The 27,755-nt window shown below is 39.4% G+C and overlaps 2 protein-coding genes and 1 non-coding gene across 20 annotated transcripts in view; 2 read left to right on the top strand and 1 right to left on the bottom strand.

Moving 5' to 3' along the window:
* Window positions 1-13,893, bottom strand: part of ZNF568 (zinc finger protein 568) — a 26,049-nt gene extending 12,156 nt beyond the window's left edge. The window contains exons 1-6 of one of the 14 annotated variants that reach the window (XM_055410798.2): window positions 13,409-13,659; window positions 12,243-12,302; window positions 8,670-8,829; window positions 7,887-8,159; window positions 7,353-7,484; window positions 5,632-5,690 (exon numbers count right to left, since the gene is read on the bottom strand). In XM_055410798.2, the coding sequence (XP_055266773.1) occupies window positions 5,632-5,646 (15 nt within the window). In that variant the 5' untranslated portion in view covers window positions 5,647-5,690; window positions 7,353-7,484; window positions 7,887-8,159; ... (1 more) ...; window positions 12,243-12,302; window positions 13,409-13,659. Of the gene's footprint in view, window positions 1-3,440; window positions 3,709-5,560; window positions 5,691-7,352; window positions 7,485-7,886; window positions 8,160-8,669; window positions 8,830-12,242; window positions 12,303-13,408; window positions 13,662-13,834 lie in introns of those variants that run through there. The other 13 variants (XM_055410794.2, XM_055410796.2, XM_055410803.2 and 10 more) reach the window with 13 other exon arrangements.
* On the top strand, window positions 3,101-3,227 carry LOC129547375 (small nucleolar RNA SNORA25). The gene has a single exon (XR_008684052.1). It is a non-coding gene; the product is annotated as a small nucleolar RNA SNORA25 (small nucleolar RNA).
* ZNF829 (zinc finger protein 829) lies at window positions 13,753-27,755 on the top strand. Of its 5 annotated transcripts, none has more exons than XM_055410905.2 (5): window positions 13,753-14,047; window positions 15,765-15,822; window positions 18,501-18,627; window positions 18,930-19,025; window positions 25,487-27,755. In XM_055410905.2, the coding sequence occupies exons 2-5, from the start codon at window positions 15,790-15,792 to the stop codon at window positions 26,464-26,466; spliced, it is 1,236 nt and encodes a 411-aa protein (XP_055266880.2). In that variant the 5' UTR covers window positions 13,753-14,047; window positions 15,765-15,789; the 3' UTR covers window positions 26,467-27,755. The 5 variants fall into 5 exon arrangements, with proteins under 5 accessions (XP_055266880.2, XP_055266878.2, XP_055266879.2 ...); XM_055410903.2 differs by having other exon boundaries at window positions 15,749-15,822; XM_055410904.2 differs by having other exon boundaries at window positions 13,753-14,373.

Genomic DNA, 27,755 nt, shown 5'->3' with positions numbered 1-27,755 from the left:
TAGGAATATGTCTCATTTTCCATAGTAAATATGATTCTGGCTTTTAGCTTATTATGTATGTAGAATGATTTTTTAAAATATCACGTTAAGGAAGTATCCTTTTACTTCTATTTTATAAATATATCCTCCTAAAAGTCTCACATTCTGATTTAAGAAAAATTAGCAGTTCTATGGAGCTGATTATATTTTTTCTTGAATATGATAAATTATATTAGTGGATTTTCTTAAAATGAAACATCTTTATGATAGTAAAAATGTTTCAATTATTCTCTGATTACAGATAGTCCCTAACGTACACTAGTTTGACTTACAAATTTTCAACTTCACAACGGAGAGAAAGTGAAGAAAATACCTCAAATTTTTAATCTTTTCTCATGTTAGCTATCAGAGAAGGCAATGGCAAGCCACTCCAGTACTATTGCCTAGAAAATCCCATGGATGGAGGAGCCTGGTAGGCTGTAGTCCATGGGGTCGCTAAGGGTCGGACACGACTGAGCGACTTCACTTTCACTTTTTACTTTCACACATTGGAGAAGGAAATGGCAACCCACTCCAGTGTTCTTGCCTGGAGAATCCCAGGGATGGGGGAGCCTGGTGGGCTTCCGTCTATGGGGTCACACAGAGTCGGACACGACTGAAGTGACTTAGCAGCAGCAGCAGCATGTTAGCTATATGCAGTAGAATATTCTCTGGTGATGCCGGGCAGTGGCAGCAAGCCATAGCTCCCAGTCAGCCAGGTGATCACAAAGGTAAACAACCAATAAACTCTTACAACTATTCTGTACCCACTCAGCCATTCTGTTGTTCATTTTCACTACAGTATTCAATAAATCACATGTGATATTCAATACTTTACTATAAAAGTATTTGTGTTAGATGATTTTCCACAACTATAAGCCAATGTAAGTGTTCTGAGCATACTTAAGGTAGGCTAAACTAAGCTACGATGTTTGGTAGGTTAGATGTGCAGGCTAAGTCCCTTCAGTCATGTCTGACTCTTTGAGACCCCATGGACTGTAGTCTACCAGCTCCTCTGTTCATGGGATTCTACAGGCAAGAATGCTGCTGCTGCTTCTAAGTCACTTCAGTCGTGTCCAACTCTGTATGACCCCATAGACGGCCTCCTACCAGGCTCCCCTGTCCATGGGATTTTCCAGGCAAGAGTACTGGAGTGGGGTGCCATTGCCTTCTCCACCAGGCAAGAATAGTGGAGTGGAATTTGGAACTATAGCCAAATTCCACCCTGGAGGAGGGAATCTGGCTATAGTTTGCTTCAAAATATTGCTCCTTTTTCCCACAAAGGATTGGGGTCTCCGTGCTGCTTGAAGGGAACATTTTATCCCCAAGTTTTCAGCTACTTGTTGAGTAATTTTAGAGGTAAAGGCAGGTCCAGTATCACTTTGTATAGATTGAGATAATCCGAAATGTGGGATTATCTCCTAAAGCAACTTTTCTGTTACCTCCAAGACCTGTTCTGTCTGTGTGGGAAAAGTTTCTATTCATTCAGCGAATGTGTCTACCATTACTAATAAATATTTGCATCTTCTGGACTTGGGCATCTTATTAAAATTAATTTGCCAATTCTCCTTCATATTGCTTCCTCGGTGTTGAATGGATCTGACTAGTGGAGGAGGGGGTGACGCTGTTCTAGGATTATTTTGTAAACATGTGTCACATGATTTGGTAACCTGAGCCACCACCACTTTTATTCCTTTGCTTACAAACAAACTTTGCGATAAATTCCAAAGGGCTTTCCAAAAAGCCTTGCATCCATAATGGATGGTTTCACATAAAGTCTTGATTACTTTCCATTGCTGAACTTGTGGAAACATAAGGTTAGATATATTAAATATTATTAAATATATTTTCAATTTATAATATTTTCAAATTATGACGGGTTTAACAGATGTAAGTCAGGAAGGTCTGTAGTCTATAATTCTTTGCAATTCCAATTAAAATCCCAATGAGTTTTTTTCCTTAGATAGGAAATAAACTGATTTTGAAATTCAAAGAGAAGCACACAGGTCCCAAAGTAGCTGAGAAATTTCTTAAAAACTAGAACACTGTTTGTGCAGATCCCTGTCAATCAAACAGGGTTATTATTAAGTAATTAAAACAATGTAAACACATATACACACACAGAGTATAGCACTGGTATGCTGCTGCTACTGCTGCTGCTAAGTCGCTTCAGTCGTGTCCGACTGTGCGACCCCATAGACGGCAGCCCAACAGGCTCCACCGTCCCTGGGATTCTCCAGGCAAGAATATTGGAGTGGGTTGCCATTTCCTTCTCCAATGCATGAAAGTGAAAAGTGAAAGTGAAGTTGCTCAGTCGTGTCCGACTCTTCGCGACCCCATGGACTGCAGCCTATCAGGCTCCTGTCCATGGGATTTTCCAGGCAAAAGTACTGGAGTGGGTTGCCACTGCCTTCTCCAAGCACTGGTATAGATGTAGACAGATTAAAGAAACTGAATAAACAGCCTAGAAATGGGCTTCCCTGATGGCTCAGTGGTAAAGAATCCACCTGCCAACAGAGGGGACACGCATTTGATCCCTCGTCCAGGGAAGATTCTACATGCTAGGGAGCAACTAAGTCTATGCACAACTACTGAGCCCACATACCACAACAACTGAAGCCTGCATGCTCCAGAGCCTGAGCTCAGCAACAACAGAAGCCACTGCAATGAGAAGCCCTAGTACCGCAACGAGGAGTAGCCCCCGCTTGCCACAACTAAGAAGCCCGAACACAGCAATGAAGGCCCAGCGCAGCCATAAATAAATAAATAAACCTTTAAAAAATAAATAGCCTAGAAATGATTAAGCATGTATATGACAAAACTGGCATCACAAAGGAAGTATTTATTTAACAAACAGTATTGGAACACTGGTCTCCTACATGCAAAAATAATTTTACTGAGATAATTAGCAGCCAATTCCTACCTTGGACCAATTACAAAATTAAATTCCAGGTGGATCAAAGACTAAATATGAAAAACAAAGGTTTGAAAAGAAACTATCTCTATATTGTAATATTAAGAAAGTTATCTTAGAAAAGACAACATTGGCAACTCATGAAAGAAGACTTCATTACTGTTGCACAGGTCATTTCAAAGAGGGCTTATGAGACCAAAACCAGGAGCTCTTAATGCGGTGACCAAAGATTGAAGTTCTCCATAGAATATAACAGTCATTCAACAGTGCTATGTTTTCCTGAGGAGATAATAAGATTTAACCACTCATATACAGGACTGGTGATATAGGAAAGTAAAAATAAATGTCCTCAAGTTTAACAACAATTAAAATTAATGTTGCATATTAATTTTGATTGAATTCTTATTGTATGCCATACTTTTCATAGGCTAGATATAACTATTCAAGTTTAAAGTTTATATACAACAAAAGATGCATGATAATATGTAACTGACAAATTAGAAGATACCTGTATAAATCCTGATGCTGAAGCAGGCATTCTTAAAATTCCTTAATTTCAAGTAGAAAAAGGACTAACAACATAAAATGGACAAATAATATGAACAGTCAATTGACAAAATTTACATTTCTTCACTCAGGAGTGGATTTCCATTTGTACAGTATCATAAGAGTGTGGTCCTAGAGTCAGACTGAGTGAGTTTGAATCCTGTCTTTATTATATACTTGATGCATGAAGTTATGACAGTTTCTTAATCTCTGTGCTTCATTTCCTTTTTCTGTAAAAATTAAAATAATATCGACTTCACAAGCTTCTGGTAATGATTACAGGAAATAAGCTATGTAAAGTTTACAGCACAAAATAACTAGTACATAATAGGTACTCAATAAAGCTATTATACTTATTGCTATAGAAGATTATTTTACCTGCTATGTAGTCTATTCAAATATAAAAAAAAGCTACCATGGAATATAATTTTAACCATATTCTACAATGAATTTAGGTCTTCATGCCCAGAAACATATGCAGTCCATTTCTATTTGAGAATCCAGACCAAAACGTCTGACTCTGGTATCTGAGAGGAACTACACAAATTTTTTGAAAGCTTAGTATCCTATATGTAGATCACAACTCGTTACCTCCAGGTTTTTACTTTCTAAAGAAAATTCACAACGAACTATTTGAAATCCTCTAAAGGATAATCATTACCCATGAATTCAAAATACATCTAAAAAAAATGTATCTACAAATCTGACAGTCTGTTTCTTTGTGACATTTTTATGATATTTTAAAATATTTACTGGCCACTTGCATTTTTTCCAACTGCTTGCTCATGTTCTTCACTCAATTATCTATATTCTTAATTACTGATTTTTAAGAATTATAAGTTGTTTTTTTTTTAATTATTGGCCACATGCTGAGGCATATGGGACCTCAGTACCCCAACCAGGAATTGAACCTACACCTGCCACAGTGAAAGGTGAAGTCTTAACTACTGGACCACCTGGAAAGTTCCAATATGCTTCTGTATTACAAAAACTTTACAGTTTTGCCTTATTACAGTGTTTATGGCAGGTTTATTGAAGAGAAGGATTAATTTTGTGAACACGAATAAGGCATCTTCTCTTTTATCAGTTTTATATGCTAAACTAAAAAAGTAGGCCAATGAATACAGCTAACAAAAGAAAGTTATACAGATAATAATTATTAACAATATTTATCATTTATGGAGCACTTACTGTGTGCATTTAGCACTCCCAATATTCCTATGGGATAGGTATTGTTATTATCTCCATTTACTGATGACATAACTAAGGCCAAAGAGATTAAAAAACTTGCCCATAATCATGTACTTAGTAAGTCACTCAGCCAGGATTTGAACCCAAGTCTGTCTAGGCCCAGAAAAATCACTCTGCCAAAAGGAGAAATAACTGGATGAGCCACATGATCATACGGTCAATAGAAGTGTGTATGTGTCTTTCAAGATGGAAAAGATATGAGCTGAGAAAAAAAGAGTCAGTGAAGTGGAAAATATTTAAAATATAAGAGTGTGAGGGATTCCAAAGTTGGAAACAAAAAGAATCAACAGCAGAGGAAAATGAGTCATTCTGTAAAAATATGACGAATAATGTTATCTTTTGAGACCATAAAAAAAAAAAATGAAGATATCAGAATGACAAAAAATTTTGTCATAGAATATTAGTATATATTTTAGTTCAACTTAAAAAATCTCAACTGAAGAAAATATTAGATCATTTTAAAGAAGTATTCAAATTACTCTTCTATATAATTCTAATTTTTAATCTATGACCAAGGACTTTTAATAAACTGAACTTAAAATCATTAGAATTATGGAATTGTTTTGGATTTCTTTTTCATCTGGGTGTCAATGAAAAGTTTTTTTCTTTCCTGAATTATAAGCTTTTTTCCTCAAAAACAGTGTAAACTATTGGATGAACTTTATGTTTCAATTTGCTTTTGCTTCTCCAGATCATATTCAAATTTGAACTCAAGTTTTATAACCCTGTATGGACCTGTTTATGCATAGCCATATCTCACATCTCCCCTGGTTCTGATCTTCTAGCTGTATTTTTCCTCACCATAATTTTTGACATTTTTTTCCAACTTACTGGTAGTTTAAGGTACTCATTGCAACTGGTTGTAAAATAATACAGGAAACAAACACATGCTTAAAACATACAAGAGAACCGGCCATTTCCTCTTCTTCCTGGAAAAGGGCAGGGTCTGGAGAATGCCAAGCTGAGGAAAAAGAAATAAAAACCTATTTACTTTAAAGCTCCAGATAAAGGACTACAGAAATTTTCAACATCAGCTACAAGATTATCTGTAACAACCCTCAGAGCTTTGAGAAATATTAACCACCACCAGGCTACAAACACACTGAAATGTACACAGATGGCTTATAATTTAATCCTATAGAATTCTATGGGAATTTCTAGAGGGCTAAGTCCAGGGTGCCCAATGAATCTATTTCCATAGGATCCTGATATAAGGATCCTATTCCTAATAAGAGACATATTAAGTACATAATAATAAATACTACAGAGATTTAAGGATTAAATTATTTATGAAGTACTATAAAGAATTTGGAAAAACTTTAATCATAGACAGGTTATAGGCACTGTGGAATATTCATATGATGAAATGAAATACAGTTATAATTCTAAAGACATTTTAAAATAACTTAATTGACATTTTTTACCCTAAAAAATTCAGGTCCTTCAGGTTAGAAATCAAAGACTGAACACTTGTATTTATTTCTATTCTCTCTGAAACACAAGCAAAATGAAAGAAACAAAAGAGCAAAATCTCACAAGGACAAATAATATAGAAGGCTTTGACAGATAAGAGATGTCGACACTTCCTTTTGCGCTAAGCAGCCTCAGGTGACCTCTAAAAATGGTGGGCTATTCACTCGACCCAGAAAACCCCACAAAATCATGCAAATCAAGAGGTTCAAATCTTTGTGTTCACTTTAAGAACACTCGTGAAACTGCCCAGGCTATAAAGGGTATGTATACCAGAAAAGTCACCAAGTATCTGAAGGATGTCACTTTAAAGAAGCAAGTGTGCCATTCTGTCATTACAATGGTGGAGTTGGTAGGTGTGCATAGGCCAAACAGTGGGGCTGGATGCAGGGTCGGTGGCCCAAAAAGAGTGGTGAATTTTTACTGCACATGCTCAAAAATGCAGAGAGTAATGCTGAATTTAAGGGGTTAGATGTAGATTCTCTGGTCATTGAGCACATCCAGGTGAACAAAGCCCCCAAGATACAGCGCAGGGCTTACAGAGCTCATGGATGGATCAACCCATACATGAGCTCTCCCTGCTACACTGAGATGATCGTTACTGAAAAAGAATGGATTGTTCCTAAACCAGAAGACAAGGTTGCACAGAAGATATCCCAAAAGAAACTGAAGAAACACAAACTTATGGCCTGGGAATAAACGCCGCAAAAAATAAATGCAAATAAAAGTTCCTTATTTTTCAGCCCCACCCCAATCTCCTGCTTGCAGAAGTAACTAGTGCCTCTATTCCTGAGCCTTTCAAGTGTTCTGCCATGTTTTCCTCAACCTGAAGCTCAGTTAAGCTTCACCCTTCTCTAGAGAAAATAAGGGAATTAAGTGAAAGTTATCAGATTGAAAGATGAGGTACTCCCCTCAACTTTTTTCCTTTGTTTGCCTCCCAGCATTCCAGCTTATACTCCTCAATCTGTCTAGGACTTCTTGCTGAGAAAATTGACTAGCTCAAAAGAAAATGTATACAGATCCTGACACTGTCAACCTTCAACCTCCAACAAAACACCATATTAGAAAGAAGGGAAAGAATAGTGGGTGGGAGTCAGGATGGGGAAAGGGTGATGAGGAAGGGGTTAGGCAGAAAACAGAGATAAATCCTCACCTCCATTGTCAAAAGTCAATAGGAAATATCTAGACAGAAATCAAACATCAGCAGTATGAGGATGTTATTCAGGAAAGCAGAGTTGAATACCAGAATATCCAGAAAAAAAATGTTCCAAGTAGTTGCTGATGGCTAGTGGGAAGAGGGTATGGGAAGGAATGGAACAGGAAACTTTTGTTTAGCTATATATTTAACAGCACTTTAAAAAAAATCTAAATGTATTTAAGAAGAAAAACAGAAATTACATGAAAAATTTTAAAAGCACTTGTCAAGTGAATAAAAACCATTGACAAAAGGACTTCCCTGGTGGGCAAATGGCTAAGACTCCATGGTCCCGAAGCAGGGGGCCCAGGGTTGATCCCTGATCAGAAAACTAGATCCCAAATGCCTCAACTAAGACCTGGTACAGCAAAATTATAAAACAAAACAAAACACGACAACAGTCAATATCTTGTGTAATTTCTTGGTAGGAGTACTGAACTTCTATTTTTACATCCTCTCTCCTAAACTCTACCCATCTCTGAGCCACCTCACCTGTCCTTTCCATCATCCAAGTCAAACACTTCATTGTCACACTGCTACTGTTGATCTCTGAAGGTTAAGATGTCCTTCAGACCTTCCACAATCCATACAGAGGGGTAAAGACAGGGTGCAGGTCTAGCAATTCCAGGGTCCACTCTATCTCAGGATTCCCCAGCTGGTGGGAAAGGTCTCAGATCAGGAGGTCTCCTTCCATAACAGATACCTGCTCTTCATGCTTCTTTCTCCTTACATCACAGATCTGTCTTATCTTTGTGGAGCCAGGACCTGTGGGTTTATGATATAAATCCAATTTACCCGATGTCTTCTCACTGCATCCCTATCCCTATGGGAACCAGCCTTTAAGGTGCCCCCAGGGATCACTATCTTCTGGTATTCATGTTTCTCATACACCCCTCCCATACTGAATAGAGTTGACCTGTCTAACCAATAGGATATTGCAGAATGACAATGTGTAACTTTCAAGGTTAGGTCATAAAAGACATTGTTGTTTCTGTCTTGCACATTTTTGGATCATGTACTTTGAAAGAAGCCAGCTACCATGACATGAAGATATTCAACCAGCCCTAGGGAGAGGCTTGTGCCAGCAACCAACACCAATATGCCAGCCATCTTGGAAGCAAATCCTCCAATCCCCATTAGCCTTCTGATGACTACAGCTCTGCCAACAACTGACTGCAACTTCATGAAATATCTGAGCCAGAATACCCTCCCCACTTCCCACAAAAGCTGAGATAATGTGTTTATTGTTGTTTAAGCCACTAAATTTTGAGTTACCTTATTAAACAGTAATAGATATTAATATAGTCCCAAACTGATTTCCTTGCTTCTAATTCACAGTCCCTGGAGTCACTGACCAGAGATACTGAGAGAGCAGGAGTTTGGAAGACAACTCAGACTCAGCAACTCAGGTTGAACCAATAGAAACACCAAGAGTCTAGAAACAAAGGGAATAAAAATAGTCACGTTCACATAATATCTCCTCCTCAAATATCTTTTGTGAGCATAAAGGTATAGGCCTAACGCAGTGACAGATATAAAGCTGAGTCACAAAACATTCAGATTTTCAGCAACCCCAAACTTGGAGTGAAAGAGAGTGGCATTAAAAGTCCAGGAGAGTGAAAAGGTTGGCTTGAAGCTCAACATTCAGAAAACAAAGATCATGGCATCTGGTCCCATCACTTCATGGGAAATAGATGGAAAAACAGTGGAAATAGTGTCAGACTTTATTTTTGGGGGCTCCAAAATCACTGTGGATGCTGATTGCAGCCATGAAATTAAAAGACGCTTGCTCCTTGGAAGGAAAGTGATGACCAACCTAGATAGTATATTAAAAAGCAGAGACATTACTTTGCCAAGGTCCGTCTAGTCAAGGCTATGGTTTTTCCCGTGGTCATGTATGGATGTGAGAGTTGGACTGTGAAGAAAGCTGATCGCCGAAGAACTGATGCTTTTGAACTGTGGTGCTGGAGAAGACTCTTGAGATTCCCTTGGACTGCAAAGAGATCCAACCAGTCCATTCTAAAGGAGATCAATCCTGGGTGTTCATTGGAAGGACTGATGCTAAAGCTGAAACTGCAATACTTTGGCCACCTGATGCGACGAGTTGACTCACTGGAAAAGACTCTGATGCTGGGAAAGGTTGGGGGAGGGAGGAGAAGGGGACGACAGAGAATGAGATGGCTGGATGGCATCACCGACTCTATGGACATGAGTTTGAGTGAACTCCAGGAGTTGGTGATGGACAGGGAGGCCTGGCGTGCTGTGATTCATAGGGTCGCAGAGATTCGGACACGACTGAGCGACTGAACTAATCTGAACTCCATTTCTTATCTATCTTGACAACTGAGGTAAATAAGAGTTGCAATTTAGAATTCCCATACTCATTTGAAATGAGAACTATACTCATGTCACAGTGACACTGTCACATGACATTAATTTATCATCTATGGTAAAAAAAAAATCATACACAAGAGAGGAGACTAATCCTTGTGCTGTACGACAGAAAAGAAATAAAAACAGAAAACATTCATTTATAATAAATTTTCAGAAGCATTATGCCTGGGATATACTCCTAATATCCCTCACACCATTTCTATGTTTTTCCAAAGTCCATTATCACTAACAAATTATATAATTTATCATGCATGTTGTCCGTCCCCTCATATAAAATACATGAAAACAGGGATTTATTTTTGTCTGTTTTGCTCCTGTTAGTAGGTGCTCAGAAAATATGTTGATAAATTGGTATAGCCACTAGGGAAAACACTATGGCAGTCACAAAATTAAGAACAGAACTAATATACAATCCATAAATTCCACTTGTGGATATATATCCAAAAGAACTGAAAGCAGGCACTTGAACAGGTATTTGTACACTCATGTTTGTAGCAGCATTATTTGCAATAGTCAAAAGATAGAAACAATCCAACTGTTCATTAACAGATGAATGGATAAACAAAATGTGGTCTGTACAATCAATGAAATATTATTCAGCCTTAAAAAGGATGGAAATTCTGACACATGCTTTAACATGGATGAACCTTAAGGAGATGCTAAGTTAAAATAGTCACAAATGGACAAATACTGTATGATCTGGTATACAGGGTACATAATGAGGCAACGTCAAATTCACAGAGACAGAAAGTAGAATCGTGGTTGCCTGGAACTGGGGGATTGTTAAGAATGGGAACTTATTATTTAATAGGTACAGAGTTTCTGTTTCACAAGATAAAAAGAGTTCTATGGATGGACAGTGGTGATGGTGGCATAGCAATGTGGATATAATGCCACTGAACTTGAAAGTGGTTTCAAGAAGACTTGAAAATGGTTAAGACAGTAAAGTTTTGTAGGGTTTTTTTTTTTTTTGCCTTTATTGAGGTATGACTGATTCACAAAAAATTTCACAAGCTTAATGTATATATCCTGATGTGTCTGGACATATGTATCTGTGATACCAATACCATGACCAAGATACTAAACATATCCATCACCTCCAAAAATTTTCTTGTGCTGTTTAGTTTTTCCAGTAAGAACACTGGACACGAGATCTACTCTCAACATATTTTAAAGAGCATAATACCATTTTTAAAATATAGGTACTATGCCGTACAGGTCTCCAAAGTTTATTCATCTTACATAACAGAAACTTTGCACTCACTGGAAAACAATTCCCCATTTCCTTCTCTCCCAGCCCCTGGCAATAACCATTCTACTCTCTGTTTCTTTGAATCTGATTATTTTTAATAGCTCATATGAAAGAATTTTATTTTTGATAGCTCATATAAAAGAACTGTGTAAAGAAAAAAAAAAGAACTGTGTAGTATTTGTCCTGCAACTGGCTTCTTTTACTTATTTCATAATGTCCTAAAGGTTCATCCATGTTGTCACAAATGGCAGGATTTACTTTTTTCTTAAGGCTGAGTAATATTTCAATGCATGCATATATCATGTTTTCTTTATCCATTCATCTGTTAATAGAAAGATGTTTCCATACCTTGGCTATTTCAATAATGCTGCAGTGAACAAGGGAGTAAGGATATCATGATAGCAAATTTTACGTCATTTGTTATGTTCTAATTTCCCATAATTTTAAATACACATACACACAGAGTGGACCCTTGAACAACATGGGTTTGAACTGCATGAGTCCACTGATACACAGATTTGCTCTCAATCAATACATATTACAGTTCCGTTCCGTCGCTCAGTCGTGTCCGACTCTTTGCGACCCCATGGACTGTAGCCTACCTGGCTTCTCCATCCATGGGATTCTCCAGGCAAGAATACTGGAGTGGGTTACCATTTCCTTCTCCAGGGGATCTTCCCGACCCAGGGATCGAACCCGTGTCTCCCGCATTGGAGGCAGACGCTTTAACCTCTGAGCCACCAGGGAAGCCCCACATATTACAGTACTACTACACAATCTGAGGTTGGTTGAAACTGCAGTTGCAGAATCTAGGATACACAGAGCCAACTGTAAAGTTCTACTTGGATTTTTGACTGCAAAAGAAGGGGAGGGGATTCACATCCCCATACTGTTCAAAGGTCAACTGTATATCATGGGCAAATGAATTACTACTAATTTCAGGTAATTAAAATTAGAGGAAAGCAATATATCAGAAAAGAAAAACATAAAATGGGTGGATAGTTTGGAGTTCAAGTGTTCTAAAATCTTATTTAGTTTGGGTTTTGATAAACATGCATGTTAAAAATTCAAGGATAGGAAACCAAAGCAGTGGAGAGAGAAAAGGGGATAAGGTAAACCTGCACAATAAAAAAGAAGGCATAACAGACAATAAAGTAAATTTTTATCAGCAACCACAATAAATGTAAATGAATTAAACTCACCTATTAAAATAAGTCAAACAGGAGAAAAGCCCAGCAATATGCTCTTTATAAGAGACAGACCTGAAGTATAAAGACATAAAGGAAAGGGGTTGTAAAATGAAATTCCTGGAAAATACAGTAACAAAACCCCCCAAAAATATTAACAGACAAAAGAGAACTGTGGACTAAAAGACATTCACCAGGATAAAGAGGCATGTTTCCTAATGATGCAGATTGAAATCTTAGTTCCAATTCTTCACCCCCGTCTAACAGGATTAGACATTTTCACACTTTTTGCCATTTAATTTTGCCTTGCTCTCTGACTGTGGGTGTAATTAATGTTAAGCTTAGGCATCTGTAACATTAGTATACTAGGGAGCAGAGGTTTTTATGATTATCTTGTACTCTGGTGATCCATCAAGAGAAGAACACGTCCTGGTAACCACTGTTCTTTTTTCCTGAGTTGCATAAAGAACACATGTGGAGCAGGTCTGAATGGATTCTGCAGCCCAGCCCCCCAGGCAAGACCAGCCTACATAACCTGAACACAGAGATTCTGCAAACTTGTGAATAAGAGAATAAATGCTTGCTGCTGCATGCCACTGAGTTTAAAAGTGGTTAGGCAGCATTACTATGATCACAATAACTAATACAAATAATAAGAGAAGCCATAGGAAGATGAAATAATACATCTGTAAAAGATCACCAAGGGAAACTGGAAAATAACAGAACAGGGCTAAGTATGGCTAGGGGCGGGGTGCAAAGAGGGGTGGGAAGCAGACTAAGAAAGAGTGACCAATGGGGAGGAAAGACCACGTGAAGCCTTATACAGAAATTTCTTTCAAGCGGTTGCCAATTATGCCAAAAGGCGACAACAGAAGTCAACTGAGGTAAGACAAGAACCACTACACATCACAATCACTTCATCACATTCACACACACTGTACATCTATCTGATAATCACACAGACAACAGCAAACGTTATCATAAATTACAATCACAAACATCACATGACACAAACATCCCACATAACCACACCCCTCATCCTCACATCATCACAATCTCTCTCTCTCACACACACACACAGCATCGAAACTCCACAGACCATCATAGTCACACACACACTCTAACTCTCCACCAGTTTCTGTTCTAAGAACTCCAACCACACTCCAGGGGCGTACTCCCACCCGAAGCACTCCGCACTGCCACTATTCCACTCTGGGCCTCCTTAAAGGCTCCGCCCCGCCAGCCTCCCGCGTTGCTTCAGCCAGGAATGTTTCAGGGCCTCCTTAAAGTCCCGCTCCGAAGACGCGGTAGCGTCACCTGCCGGAAACCCCCGAATGCGCATCTAACGCGCAGTGTTTGGGAGGCCGGGTGAAGGCGACACTCGGAAAGGCCAGGTGCGGATAACTCCGAACCACCCCTCAGCGCCCGCCTCCCCACTGACGTTCCACACATAACACCTCCCAGAAGGTCCCGCGGCCGGAGTCAACTTCCGGCCAGAAAGGAGCAGGCGCTTCCTGTCTGAGGGAGGGGGTCAGCCAGGTCCTATCGGGTAGCTGAGCCCCAGCGTGCTGAGATACCGCGAATTGCAACTCCGAGACCTGGCTAACCTCTGAATTGAAGGAGCAGTCGTTTCGGGTGGGTCCAGGCAGGGCGCTGAGAGGAATCGGCCGCGGGGACAACTCTGGACCACATTTCCCAGAGGGCCTGGCGGCCTGTCACTCTTCTCGCGGGAACTCGAAATTTTCATCACGCCTGGCGGGACCGTTAGATCCGTGAGGCCAGAGATCGTGGGCCCCTGGGGACCTGGTTCAACTCTGCAGGTTCGGACCCCGGGGGACCCGAAAGGTCTAAATTGAAGAGACTGGAAACCTATACGGAGCTTCTGTGCTGGCGGAATGGAGTGAGAAGGGGGGAGGTTATGCGACCTGTGTGCAGATATAGGATGCCTATCATTGTGAAATTTTGACTGTGTGTCCCTATGCTCGTAATACCAAGACAGTGGGGAGAAGGCAATGGCAAAATCCCATGGACGGAGGAGCCTGATAGGCTGCAGTCCATGGGGTCGCACAGAGTCGGACACGACTGAAGTGACTTAGCAGCAGCATGGGGTGCCTGCAACTGTGCGAGTGTAATTCTGCGTCCTGTGGTGAGTTAGCGATTGTGTCTATATTACCACCTTTGACTCTGTGTGTGCGGATGTGCAGTTCGTGTTCTCTTAAGTATGACTGCTCAGAATGTATGGGCTTCCCAGGTGGAAAGAAAGTGAAGTCGCTCAGTCGTGTCCGACTCTTTGCGACCCCGTGAACTGTAGCCTATCAGGATCCTCCGTCCATGGGATTTTTTCAGGCAAGAGTACTGGAGTGGGTTGCCATTTCCTTCTCCAGGGGGTCTTCCCGACCCAGGGATCGAACCGGAATCTCCCGCATCTTAGGCGGACGCTTTGCCGTCTGAGCCAACACAGGAGCGTGTGCTCGGTCAGGACCGGAGCTGAGGCCGCACCCGTCAGCCTCCACGACGAGGGGAACAGGCAGGCCTCTCTTACAGTCTCGACCCCCCCAAAGAGAGCCACTCACGGGACACACACCACCGTGGCGGGGACCGAGGAGAACGCCGGGTTAAGGGAAACGACACCACCGCTCGCCTCAGGCACCTGAGGAACGACCTTGAGCGCTCCAGGGGCACCACTGAGGGTCAAACGAGGCACGCTCACACAGCTACGCGGGGCGCGCAGCGCGGCAGCGGCACAGCCCTCCCCACCGCGGGGCACACGCGACCCCGGGAGAGAGCCAAGCCAGAGCACTTGCTGTGTCAGAAGACCAACGGCCCCACTGACGCCCGAGGCGGGGGACAGGAGACCGAAGGTCAGGGCCGGAGGCCTCACCCAACACCTGTCTTCCTCACCCTCCCCGACGGGCAGGGGGAAAGACAGGCGAAGGGCCCCGCGGACAGACGGAGAAGAGAGGACACGTTCACCGGGAACGCCTGTCCCTCATCCCGCACGGCTTAGGCCCGGCCGGGAGAGCAAGACCACACCACATTGATTCCCAGGTGGCGCTAGTGGTAAAGAACCTGCCTGCCTGCCAGGAGACTTAAGAGACGCCGGTTCGATCCCTGGGTCAAGAATATCGTAAGAGGGCATGGCAACTCACTCCAGTATTCTTGCCTGGAGAATCCCATGGACAGAGAAGCATGGCAGGTTACAGGCTATAGGAATGCACGAGTTGGACACGATTGAAGCGTCTCAGCATGCACGCACGTGCGGAATGTAAGAGTCTGATCAGCTGTGCCGTTGTTACTCTAGAGCTCAGTTCTTAGGCAACCTCTGTGAAGTTTGGTTTGATTGGAGTCCTCGACAGCAGTAACCTCAGCTTTCTCCTGAGACACTGGGAATGGACGGGACACCCCATTTTCCTCTGATCTCCTTTACCTGTGTGTACTGAGGGGTGGGGATGAGGATGGGGCTGAGCTGGAGCTGACCTGTGACCTGACCAGTGTCTTACCATTACTTTCTACTCTCCCAGTTCTACCCTTCTCCAGGTGAGGCTCAAAAGAGAAGGAAAGAATGCGTGATGAACTTCTGCAGGCAGTGTCCAAGGTATGTTGGGATTGCCTCCTTGCTTTCTGTCTTCTGAAAGTTAATGCTTAATAAAGGTATATCATTTGATGATAAGTTACTATGATTTTCCTACTGGAGAAAAGGATAGTTGAGTCTGGTACTGAAGCACAGTAACTCCCATATACCTAATGTTTACTTATTTGGAAAACGGCTCCAATTCTGTTTGTCAAATTTTTTTCTTTTTAAATGCAGTATTTATTATGACTTTAAAAGCATGACTATTTTAGAGAGTTTAAAAACAGAATTACCAAGAAAAAAATAAAATAGGACCACTCAAATAACTAGTGTTAATATTTTTGTGTATTTTCTTTGTTTTTCCAAAATCAAATTACACTTTATTTACCATTTTGAGTGGTAGTCACTCAGTCACGTGTGACTCTTTGCGACCTCATGGACTGTAGCCTGCCAGGCTTGTCTGTCGGTGGAATTCTCCAGGCCAAAAAAGTATTTTCCTCTGTCATCAAATGATCTTTGTAAATACAATTTTTCAAAGGTACATATTATTTTTTTCATGAATGAGTTATAGTTTATTCTTCAAATCAGTTGTATGAGACATGAAGTCTTTGCTTTATCTCAGGAAGGGGGTGGAGGACTGGCAGGCAGCTAGAATTTTGAAGTCTCCTTCTAACTAGAAGAAACAAGAATATCTTTATTCACTTATGTTTCAACATGTCTCACCTTGGGGAACTCACCAAATCACAAGGCTATCAATCACGTTATTTTTTTTTTTTTTTTTGAGTATTAGAGTGTACCCAGGTAGAAGAGTCAGAATAGGGATACTGTTTTCTCAAGGTATAAATTTGGAGCTGAAATTCAGTTCTCATGGAACTAAATTTGGAACTCTCAGTTTTAAGACTGTGTGTTTGGTACAGAGGCAAAGAAAATCAGGATGAGAATCAGTCTTATCAAATAAGCTTAAGGCCTTTCTATCTGAATTTCTTCAGAAAGAGTTGAGTCCTTCCAATCCATTCTCCTGTGCCAAAGCCCAAACAGAGCATCTGGTTCCTCTCTCCCATCAACCTCTAATTACACTCACCAGCTCTATATTGAAGATATTGCCCAATATTAATACTCTAGGGAGGTCGTATACTGCAGTGGGGAATAAAATGAAATTTGTTTTCAGAAGCTAACCTAATGTTTGATCTGGAAATATCTGAAACATTCCCAGTAAAATCAGAGAAAGACAAGGGTACACACCATTACCAATGTTATTTAACATTGTTCTGTAGGCATTAACCAAAGCACTTAAACAACAGGAAAAATTAGGTTAAAAATTAGAAAAGAGGGTGTAAGATTATTACTTTTTGCAGATGACATGACTATGTACCTGGAAAACCAAATCACCTTATAACCAACACTCTGAAATAAGCAGGACTTCATAGGAAGCAAGGAAAAGAATATTTTTTCCCCTAAATTTCCACTCTCAACTCTATAGCTAATTTTTTTGTTGCCCTGGATAAAAACTGTTGTGATCACTCTTTGGTATTTTTTGGTTATTTTCAGTCACAAGATCATTCTTATTTTAGTAATTACACTCTCTGGTTGAGTGTAATAATGTGCAAATTTTATTTAAACCCTGTTCTCTGATCTCAGGCTTACTTCAGGCTAGAAGCTTGCATTGTGAAGAGGACATATGGTCCTAAGCTGCTTTGTTTCCTTAACCTGAACTCCTGTCTTTGCTCCGTAGTCAATTTCTTTCCCATAGTCCTTTATCCTCCTATTCCTAGGTATTACTTTCTGGATCTGCTCCGAGATATTATCCTGAGCCTTGCCTTTTACAATTATACTGGACTTCATTCATCATTCTCATGTTAGTTTCCTAGCTTCTGAATATAATACCTTTCATTTGCTTATTCTCTAGTTTTGATGGAACACAAAAGCCAGTACCTTCCCAAGGGCAGGAGAAAATTTAACATTCATTCTCTATGAATCTAGAATTGTCTTGAGCTAATCTTCATACTAGCTTGGTATTTAATCTTGCTTAGTATATAATCTTCATATTAACTTTGAGTATTGAATTCCCTGCCAAAATTTGTTGTCCTTTGTAATATTAAAGGAATTAGAAACTTCCCTAGTGTTCTAGTGGCTAAGACTCTGCACTCACAAAACGGGGCTCAGGTTCGATCCCTGGTCAGGGAACTAGATCCTACATGCAGTTAATTAATTAATTAAAAAGTAAAGGGATAATTTCATTTTCTTATTTTAAATAGTGCTGTTGAGACATCCATTGCCATTCCAATTTCTGAAAATTTTTAATGTGATCCACAGAAGCTTTTAAAAAGTTCTGTTTTTCCCTAATATTCTGAAATTTTACTCCAAAATATAACATAAAGTATTTTTTAAAGTCTATCACATTTTCCCCTCTTTTAGGGCTTAAAGGGAGCATGGGAAGGGACTCTCATTTATGCAGACTTTACTGTGGCTAGGCACTGAGCTGCAGGCTTGCTGTTTCATCTCATTGGAAAAGTCTACTTTACTTGCCCACTCCTAGACAGATCCCTCTGTACATAGCAGATATGTCTTGGCTGATGTAATGGGGTCCAGCTCCTTCAGTTTGCTTAGTAATCTGTCCTTTTCTGTAGAGCTCTCTACCATCTCATCTACTACCATCATTTTCTTCTGTCCTTCCATTGTGAAAGCATGTGTGTTATTTTCAGGGGTCAATGATGTTCAGGGACGTGTCTGTAAACTTCTCTCAGGAGGAATGGGAATGCCTGGACTCTGGTCAGATGAATTTATACAAAGAAGTGATGTTGGAGAATTTCAGCAACCTGGTTTCAGTGGGTAAGGATGACTGTCCCCCTAGTTCAGAGGCTGCTCTTGGGAATGGCTCCTTTCTCTACTGTGAATTACTCATTCCAGGTAACCAGCTAAATTCCTGCTCTCTGTCCCCAAAGGAATGGTTGAGTTGGAATAGAATGGAAGAGCTGGAAATGGGCAGCTCTGTTGGGATATGGCTGAAGCTTCATCTTCATCTTTTCTCTGGTCCTTCCTGTAGTGGCATCTCTCTTGATCACCAAAAGACTGGATCTGATTTCTGGGACACCAACAGCATAACCATGTCCTATGTCTTTTCTTGTGATCAGGACTTTCCAGTTCTAAACCAGCTGTGATCTCCTTATTGGAACAAGGAAAAGAGCCCTGGATGATCGACAGAGAACTGACTAGAAGCCTTTGTTCAGGTAAGCCAGAGATGATAGTGCAGGATATTACCTGTAAGATGTTATCAGGAAACTCCCTTCAAAAAAAAAAAAGGAAACTCACTTCAAAAACCCAAGGCCTCTTCCATAAAAGATATATCTTGGTTTTTTTCCTCTTATACTTTTTTCTCTGTCCAGTGTAGCAAGTATTAATGCCTTCCTGCTTCATTTCCAAGGCAGTTATTCTACCCACTTTTTAGATTTCATTCCTTCATAGGATATGCTGCATTTAGACTTATGTAACAGTAGATATTCCCACCCTAAGAAGTGTATGTGTGTATTTGTGTTTTCTCTTCCAATACTGGTTTTCATTTTATCTACTTTTCAGAACCCTTTCCCAATCACTCCCCTCTTTGTCCTCCCCCAAAATACACACTATCTTTACTTCTAACTCTGTGAAGTAATTTTTGTCTGTTTCTGTGTCAGACTTTATTTTTTTGGGCTCCAAAATCACTGCGGATGCTGATTGCAGCCATGAAATTAAAAGACGCTTACTCCTTGGAAGGAAAGTGATGACCAACCTAGATAGTATATTAAAAAGCAGAGACATTACTTTGCCAACCAAGGTCCGTCCAGTCAAGGCTATGGTTTTTCCCGTGGTCATGTATGGATGTGAGAGTTGGACTGTGAAGAAAGCTGATCGCCGAAGAATTGATGCTTTTGAACTGTGGTGCTGGAGAAGACTCTTGAGAGTCCCTTGGACTGCAAGGAGATCCAACCAGTCCATTCTAAAGGATATCAATCCTGGGTGTTCATTGGAAGGACTGATGCTTAAGCTGAAACTGCAATACTTTGGCCACCTGATGCGACGAGTTGACTCACTGGAAAAGACTCTGATGCTGGGAAGGATTGGGGGCGGGAGGTGAAGGGGACGACAGAGAATGAGATGGCTGGATGGCATCACCGACTCTATGGACATGAGTTTGAGTGAACTCCGGGAGTTGGTGATGGACAGGGAGGCCTGGTGTGCTGTGATTCATGGGGTCGCAAAGAGTCGGACACGACTGAGCGACTGAACTGAACTGAACTGAGCTGCATGTAAGTGGAATCATACGGTACTTATGCTTTTGTTTTTTTTCTCAACTTTATGGGATACATCATCCATGTTATTGCATATCAGTTCAGTTCAGTTGCTCAGTCGTGTCCGACTCTTTGCAATCCCATGGACTGCAGCACACGAGGCTTCTCTGTCCGTCACCAACTCCCGGAGCTTGCTCACGCCTGTCCATCAAGTTGGTGATGCCATCCAACCATCTCATCCTCTGTTGTCTCCTTTTCCTCCTGCCTTCAATCTTCCCCAGCATCAGGGTCTTTTCAGATGAGTCAGTTCTTTGCATCAGGTGGCCAAAGTATTGGAGTTTCAGCATCAGTCCTTCCAATGAATAGTCAGGACTGATTTCCTTTCAGATGACCTGGTTGGATCTCCTTGCAGTCCAAGGGACTTGAGAGTCTTCTCCAACACCACAGGTCAAAAGCATCAATTCTTTGGCACTCAGCTTTCTTTATAGTCCAACTCTCACATCCGTACATGACTACTGGAAAAACCATAACTTTGACCAGACAGACCTTTGTTGGCAAAGTAATGTCTCTGCTTTTTAATATGCTAAGTTAGTCATAACTTTTCTTCCAAGGAGCAAGTGTCTTTTAATTTCATGGCTAAAATCACCATCCACAGTGATTTTGGAGCCCAGAAAAATAAAGTCAGCCACTATTTCCACTGTTTCCCCATCTATTTGCCATGAAATGATGGGACCAGATGCCATGATCTTAGTTTTCTGAATGTTGAAAGCCAACTTTTTCACTCTCCTCTTTCACTTTCATCAAGAGGCTCTTTAGTTCTTCTTCACTTTCTGCCATAAGGGTGGTGTCATCTGCGTATCTGAGGTTACTGATATTTCTCCTGGCAATCTTGATTCCAGCTTGTGTTTCAGCCCAGCATTTCTCATGATGTACTCTGCATATAAGTTAAATAAGCAGGGTGATAATATACACACATTTATTGCATATAGCTAATGTTGGTTCATTCTCAGTGCTATGTGGTAGTCCATTCTGTGGGTATATTTTATATTATTTATTCCTTATTGCTAATTTTTATAAATTAAGTATCCTTTCTGCTACTGACTGTTGGGTTGTTTTCCAGTTTTTAACTGTGTACATAATGCTGCTGTGAACATCTGTGTACATATATTTGGTGCATATATGCACACATTTCTTTTGGGTGTATACATAGGAACGGAGTTACTAGGTAATAGGATATGTGTTGGTTCAGTTTTAATAATGCCAGTTTTTTAAATTGGTTATGCCAATTTATATTTCCAATAGCAGTATGAATGTTGCTATTGCTCTGCATTCTTGCCAGTTCTTGATATTGCTAGACGTTTTAATGTTAGCCATCCTATGGTATGTTTATGTGCATGTGTGTGTGTGTGCATGTGTGTGTGTTCTGCAACTTGCCCATTTAAGTTTCTTGGTTCTGTTCATTGGGTTGTCTTTCTTTCTCTTAGTGATTTGAAGGGGCTCTTTGTATATTCTGAATATGAGCCTTTGTAAGTATCTACCTTTATCACTTACTTTTTTTATTCTCTTAGTGTTGTCTTTTGATGTCATTACTTTTAAGAAGACAAGTTTACCTATCTTTTCCTTTATAGTTGTTGCTTTTTGTGTTTTGTATAGGATTCATTGCCTTCTCCAAAATCATGAAGATACTTCCTATGTTATATTCTAGTAGCTACGTTACTTTACCTCTTACATTTAGATCTCCAGCTCCTTGGAGCTGATATCTGATGTAGTATGAGGTAGGAGTCAAATTTCATTTTTTTTCCCCCATGTGAATATGCAGTTGACCCAGCAAGGTCTACTGGAAAGACTTTATATATAAGGCTACTTTGCTATAAATTATGTGTTGCCATATCTATAAGTCTGTCTCGACTTATGTTCCATTTGCTTGTCTACCTTTGTCCGAATACCACACTAGAATAGTACTATAGCATTTTCAAAAACCTGCTCACTGTTCTGTATTATTGACATTGTTTCCTCTATTCTTTTCTTTATTTTTCAAAATTTCTTTTATAACTATAGTCCACATGTCCTAGTGATATTGCCCTTCAGTGAAATTCCCTGCTTTCCAGTACTTTTAATGTATATTAGAAAAAAAATGTTTATAAGACATACTTAACAGGGTATTACACTCTAGTTTTGAAGCTTTTGTTTTTCCCTTTTTCCTTTAAATGCTATTTAAGTCAGTAAATAAATAAAACTCCAAAAGTACAAACCATAAAGCAAAATCGTGAACTGAAAATATATTAAGAATTAAGAAAATACATTAAGAATTTCTGTTAAATGAAGGACACAATAGATAAATTTAATGCAGAGTAGATTGGAAGATAGTTGCTAATTAATAGGAAGAAGTTAGTGACCCAATAAAAATACTGATAAAGGTTAACGAGGTTAAAATGCTAATTAATAAGCCTTTCAGATGTTGACACTTAATAATTACAAATGCAAATGATGACAATAATGAAATATTACTTTTCACTTACTATACATGGAAAAGTAGAAAGCTGGATAATGACAGCAGTGGGGACGTAGAAATTCTTATGCATTCTTGGTGAAACTATAAAATGGTATTGTCTTTCTCTACAGTTATCTGTTACTACTTAAACTGGTATACATATGCCCCACTTTTGAGTATATATCTACAATTGAAAATCATACAAAAGGGTAAATACTTCATGTATTTACCAGTGCCAGTGTGTTTTTCACGTCCATTTAAGGATTATTTAATTATCTGGGGAAATGTATTTTTGTTTCACTTATTATTTGCTACTCATTAGGGACCAACTTCTCTTAAAATTAGATGTTCAATTTAAAAAGATTGGTAAGTTGCAAATGATTTGTCTAGTGGAAAAGGTAGCCTGGTAGGAATAGGATAATATCTTATTATCTTATTCTTATCTAATAGGATTATTCTATTATCTTAAAGATTTTTATCCTTTTTTCTATTAATGTGGCTGATATCACCAACTGCTTTTATGTTTGCTTCTGGAATCCTGGGCTTGAAATAAAGATATTGTACTACTGCACTCTATAGTTCCATTCCGTTCCGTTCCGTCCGGACGCTCAGTCGTGTCCGACTCTTTGCGACCCCGTGGACTATAGCCTACCAGGCTTCTCCGTCCATGGGATTCTCCAGGCAAGAATACTGGAGTGGGTTACCGTTTCCTTCGCTAGGGGATCTTCCCGACCCAGGGATCGAACCCGGGTCTCCCGCATTGGAGGCAGACACTTTAACCTCTGAGCCACCAGGGAAGCCCACTGTACAGTAAAATATACAAAAGCACAACCACTTGTAGAGGATGCACAGACATGACAGTGTACACCAGACACGTGAGCTAACTTATGTGATTGGACATGTGAAAGATGTACTTTTGCATTTTTGAAAGTTTGCAACTTGAAGGTTTGTCTGTAAGGGTCTTACTCTATTGCTTTCTCCATTCATTCTCTTTTGATTTGAGAGTTTAATCCATTTACATTTAAAGTTATTGTTAATAAATAACAATTTGCTATTTTATTATTTTCTGTCCTTGTAGTTCTTTTGTCCCTCTTTCCCTCCCTTGTTGCCTTCATTTTCTTTCTTTATTTGTATTGATATGCTTTGAATCCTTTATTTTTCTTTTGTTTATCTTCTATAAGCTGTTTTCTTTGTAGTTATCATGGGGCTTTCAAAAATATAACAGTATGTTTTATGCTGGTAACAGTCACATACAAAAATAATTTTACTTCTCATTATCCACACTTTGTGCTATTGACCTTGTACCCTTCTGGTACATAGATTAGTTCACCAACCAGGAAGCTTCCCCCAATCCTTGCCAAGTATTTTACTGGAGTGTCATTATTCAGGCAAGTGTGACCAGGCCCATCGCTTGAAACAAAGGATCCACTGTGAATCACCTCCTTATCATAAAGTCAGATATGATCAAAAGACCCTTGTTGTGAATAATGAAAGATAGTCCAGTAGTTTTTGAAGCTCTGCCAGGAACTGGGAACAAACACCAGATACAATTTTATATCACAAGTATGTATATTTTCTGTTAATTCTTTCTTCTCAGTTCAGTACCAGTGTCCCTGCCTATGCTGGATGTTCCTGAGTCCAGATTTTCTCTGGTTCCATTTTTCTAGATTTCTAGTTTTCTTTGAGAATGGAAAACTATAATCATCCTTTCCTGTGGGATGGGGAGGAGATACTCTTTGAATTCATCCTTCAGCTTTTACTCTGCTCTGCACTCCGCTATTAAAAGTGCCTGATGCCTCCAGTTCTTATGTATTTGAAGGGATTTGCACCATGAATCAATACTGTGGAGTTCACCCACTGGAGCTTGTTTGGTATTCTCTGGTCTGCAGTCACTTATCACGTATCCATTGACTTTCCAGTTTCCAAGTTCTGTTTCTTCTCCAGTATCTTTCATCCTCATGGGGTTTTCCTTTCCCCTTGTTAAGCTTTTAGTGTAATTTTCTTATGGATTCATGAAAAACATTGGTAAACTTATACCTACAGTCTGCCATTTTTAACAGAAATTATGCCCCCTTTAAAAAAAAATACAGTTGTCCCTCATTAAGTCACAAATTCTATATTTATGGATTCACTTACTCACTGAAATTTATTTGTAAATCCCAAATCAGTACTTAAAGTGTTTTCATGCTCATTAGCAGATATAATGCAGAGTGGCGGAAAATCCTCTCTTCTCACAGAGACTGTTTCATTCTTATTCTCTTCTTTCTCACACTCAAGCTGCCTCCCTTCTTAGTGACTGCCATGATTTGAAGATTCCATTTCTCTCTCCCAGCGTCAGCATCACAGAATTCGAAAGCAGACTGTTTTCACTGCATTTCCAACATGTACCAGGCTCTATTCACAGAAGTGATTTATCTGTATACCATTCTCACCAGTTTCATTCAGCACCCTAGTCTTGCTGTGGGCTGTCCCCCAATGTGAATTTGCCAACAATATACCCTTTGCTTAAAGCACTAACCCTCCACTATCCCCATTTATACATTTCAACACATTTATTCCTCAGTAGTCTGGAAAGCATGACAGTTATCCACAAATTACAAGACATAGTATGGTGCTGTGTGAGCATGTGCTTATATAAATGTATATATCCTAAGAATCACTGTGTAATGTGGAGGATAGCCCTGAATAGTGTGGACTCACTGAAGTTGCAGGTGATTCTGATCCCCGCCAGGTTCTCTTCAGCTCCCTCTATTGCCTTTCCTTAATGTCTGTGCTTTTCTTACCAATTTTACAAATTGCTTAGCCATGTTTGAGAACTATCTAACTGTTTACTTTCCCAAAAATTATTTTCAGTTTAATCTTTGCATTTTTCAGATGTTTAACCTTTCCCAGAATAAGAAAAATAAGCATATGCCTTTCTGTTTTCTTTCAGATCTGGAATTCATGTGTGAGACCGAGTTATTATCTCTAAAGAAGAGACATTTTAGTCAAGTAATATTTACCCATGAAGACCTACCCACTTTTTTTCAGCCAACATTTCTCATTCCACATCAAAAAACTATTAATGAAGAGAAATCCTGTGAATGTAAAATATGTGGAAAGGCCTTTAATCAAAACTCACAGTTTATTCAACATCAAAGAATTCATTCTGCTGTAAAGAACTATGAATGTAAGGAGTGTGGGAAATCCTTTAGTCGTGGCTCACTTGTTACTCGACATCAGAGGATTCACACTGGTGAAAAACCCTATGAATGTAAAGAATGTGGCAAGGCTTTTAGTTGTAGTTCATATTTTTCTCAACATCAGAGGATTCACACTGGTGAGAAACCCTATGAATGTAAGGAATGTGGAAAGGCCTTTAATTATTGCTCAAACCTTAATGATCATCAGAGAATTCACACTGGTGAAAAACCCTATGAATGTAAAGTATGTGGAAAAGCCTTTACTAAGAGTTCACAACTTTTTCCACACCTGAGAATTCATACTGGTGAGAAACCTTATGAATGTAAAGAATGTGGGAAAGCGTTTACTCAACATTCAAGGCTTATTCAACATCACAGAATGCACACTGGTGAGAAACCTTATGAGTGTAAGGAATGTGGGAAGGCCTTTAGTAGTGCCTCAACACTTACTAACCATCACAGAATTCACACTGGCAAGAAACTCTATGACTGTAAAGAATGTGGAAAGGCCTTTATTCAGAGCTCAGAACTTATTCAACATCAGAGAATCCATACAGATGAAAAACCATATGAATGTAATGAGTGTGGAAAGGCTTTTAATAAAGGCTCAAACCTTACTCGTCATCAAAGAATTCACACTGGTGAGAAACCTTATGACTGTAAAGAATGTGGAAAGTCCTTTGGTAGTCGCTCTGACCTCATCCGCCATGAAGGAACTCATAATGGATAAGTGATATTTCGTTTTGATAAACTTGATAGTAATATTTTTAAAACACGTGATGCAAAAAAAGCAAGGGAAAAAAACTGAAGGTTCTTCTTTGTAATAGTTTCCTAGGGCTGCTGTAATGAAGTACCAAGTACTACAAAACAAGGGGGCTTAAAACAACAGAACTTATTCTCTCATAGTTTTTGAGATTTGAAACCCAAAATCAAAGTTGTTGGCAAGTTTGGTTCCTTCCAGGGACTCGGGAAGAATCTGTTCCACACCCTTCTAGCTTCTTATAACAGCAATTTTTGACATGCCTAGGCTTATAGAAGCATTACTGCTATCTCTGCCTCCATCTTCACACTACATTCTCTGTCTCTGCTTTTGTTCTGTTATACAGATACAGGACATATTGGATTAGGGCTCACCATAAGGACCTCATCTTAGCTTGATTTTGTCTGCAAAGACCTTATTTCCAGGTACTATCACATTAACATACCAGGGGTTTGGACTTCCAACATAGTTCTACCCATTACACTGTTAACACTATTTTTTCTAATGTGTTTGTAATTTTATACATAACATTAATCAAATGTATTTAATAATGTGAATTCAAGTCTAAATTAAACCCCCTTTTCCCTCAAAAAATTCTATCCCCCAATTCTATGTTTTAGGACCATCTTTTCTATTTCTGGGGCCTACATAATACTACACTGTAAATTGTGTTGCATAAGCTATGTTTGAATTCATGGTGGAACTATAAATTTGTATTTGAAGGCAGCTCTATTCTTTTTTCCTTTTGTTAAGTTAATATTGTTTAAAAAAACAGAGGGCACAAAGAAATAAAGATTTATAAGCCTGTGAAACAGAAATGACTGCTTTCAAATTATCATAGTATATCCTTGCAGGCTTTATTTAATGTAATCATGACATACATGTTGTACCATAACCTGTTTTTATCATGCTATTGTTTAAGTACAGATGTTTATGTATTATAATTTTTAATGGTGTCATAATCTTTTCTGTGGTTGACTCTCATTTTGCTAAATAACTACTGATAAACATTTTGGTGCCTGTTTAAACTTTTGTAGTTACAGAAATTGCCTTCTAAATGCAACTTTAGCACTTTTTCTGTTTGAAATTTCAAAACATTTAATTTCAGTGTTGAAATAACTAATGAATATTTTCTCCCTGTAAAAAATTTCCCATAATCCCCAATTCCCTCATAATCACTGTTATGAATTTATTTTTATCCTTTGAAACCTTTCTTAAAAAGTTTTTTACATGCATGTGCACTCACAACCAAATATGTA

The sequence above is a fragment of the Moschus berezovskii genome, chromosome 22 (genome assembly GCF_049115385.1).
Source record: "Moschus berezovskii isolate FMDL1 chromosome 22, NW_MosBer_1.0, whole genome shotgun sequence".
Taxonomy (NCBI): domain Eukaryota; kingdom Metazoa; phylum Chordata; class Mammalia; order Artiodactyla; family Moschidae; genus Moschus; species Moschus berezovskii.
This window is presented reverse-complemented; position numbering and strand designations above follow the sequence as displayed.

Bases quoted from the DNA above. Each gene is read 5' to 3' on its own strand.
- ZNF829 (XM_055410905.2), top strand. From the start codon at position 15,790: ATGCGTGATGAACTTCTGCAGGCAGTGTCCAAG. The intron at 15,823-18,500 runs GTATGTTGGGAT...TGTTATTTTCAG, and splicing joins TTCTGCAGGCAGTGTCCAAG to GGGTCAATGATGTTCAGGGA. The intron at 18,628-18,929 runs GTAAGGATGACT...TCTTGTGATCAG, and splicing joins CAGCAACCTGGTTTCAGTGG to GACTTTCCAGTTCTAAACCA.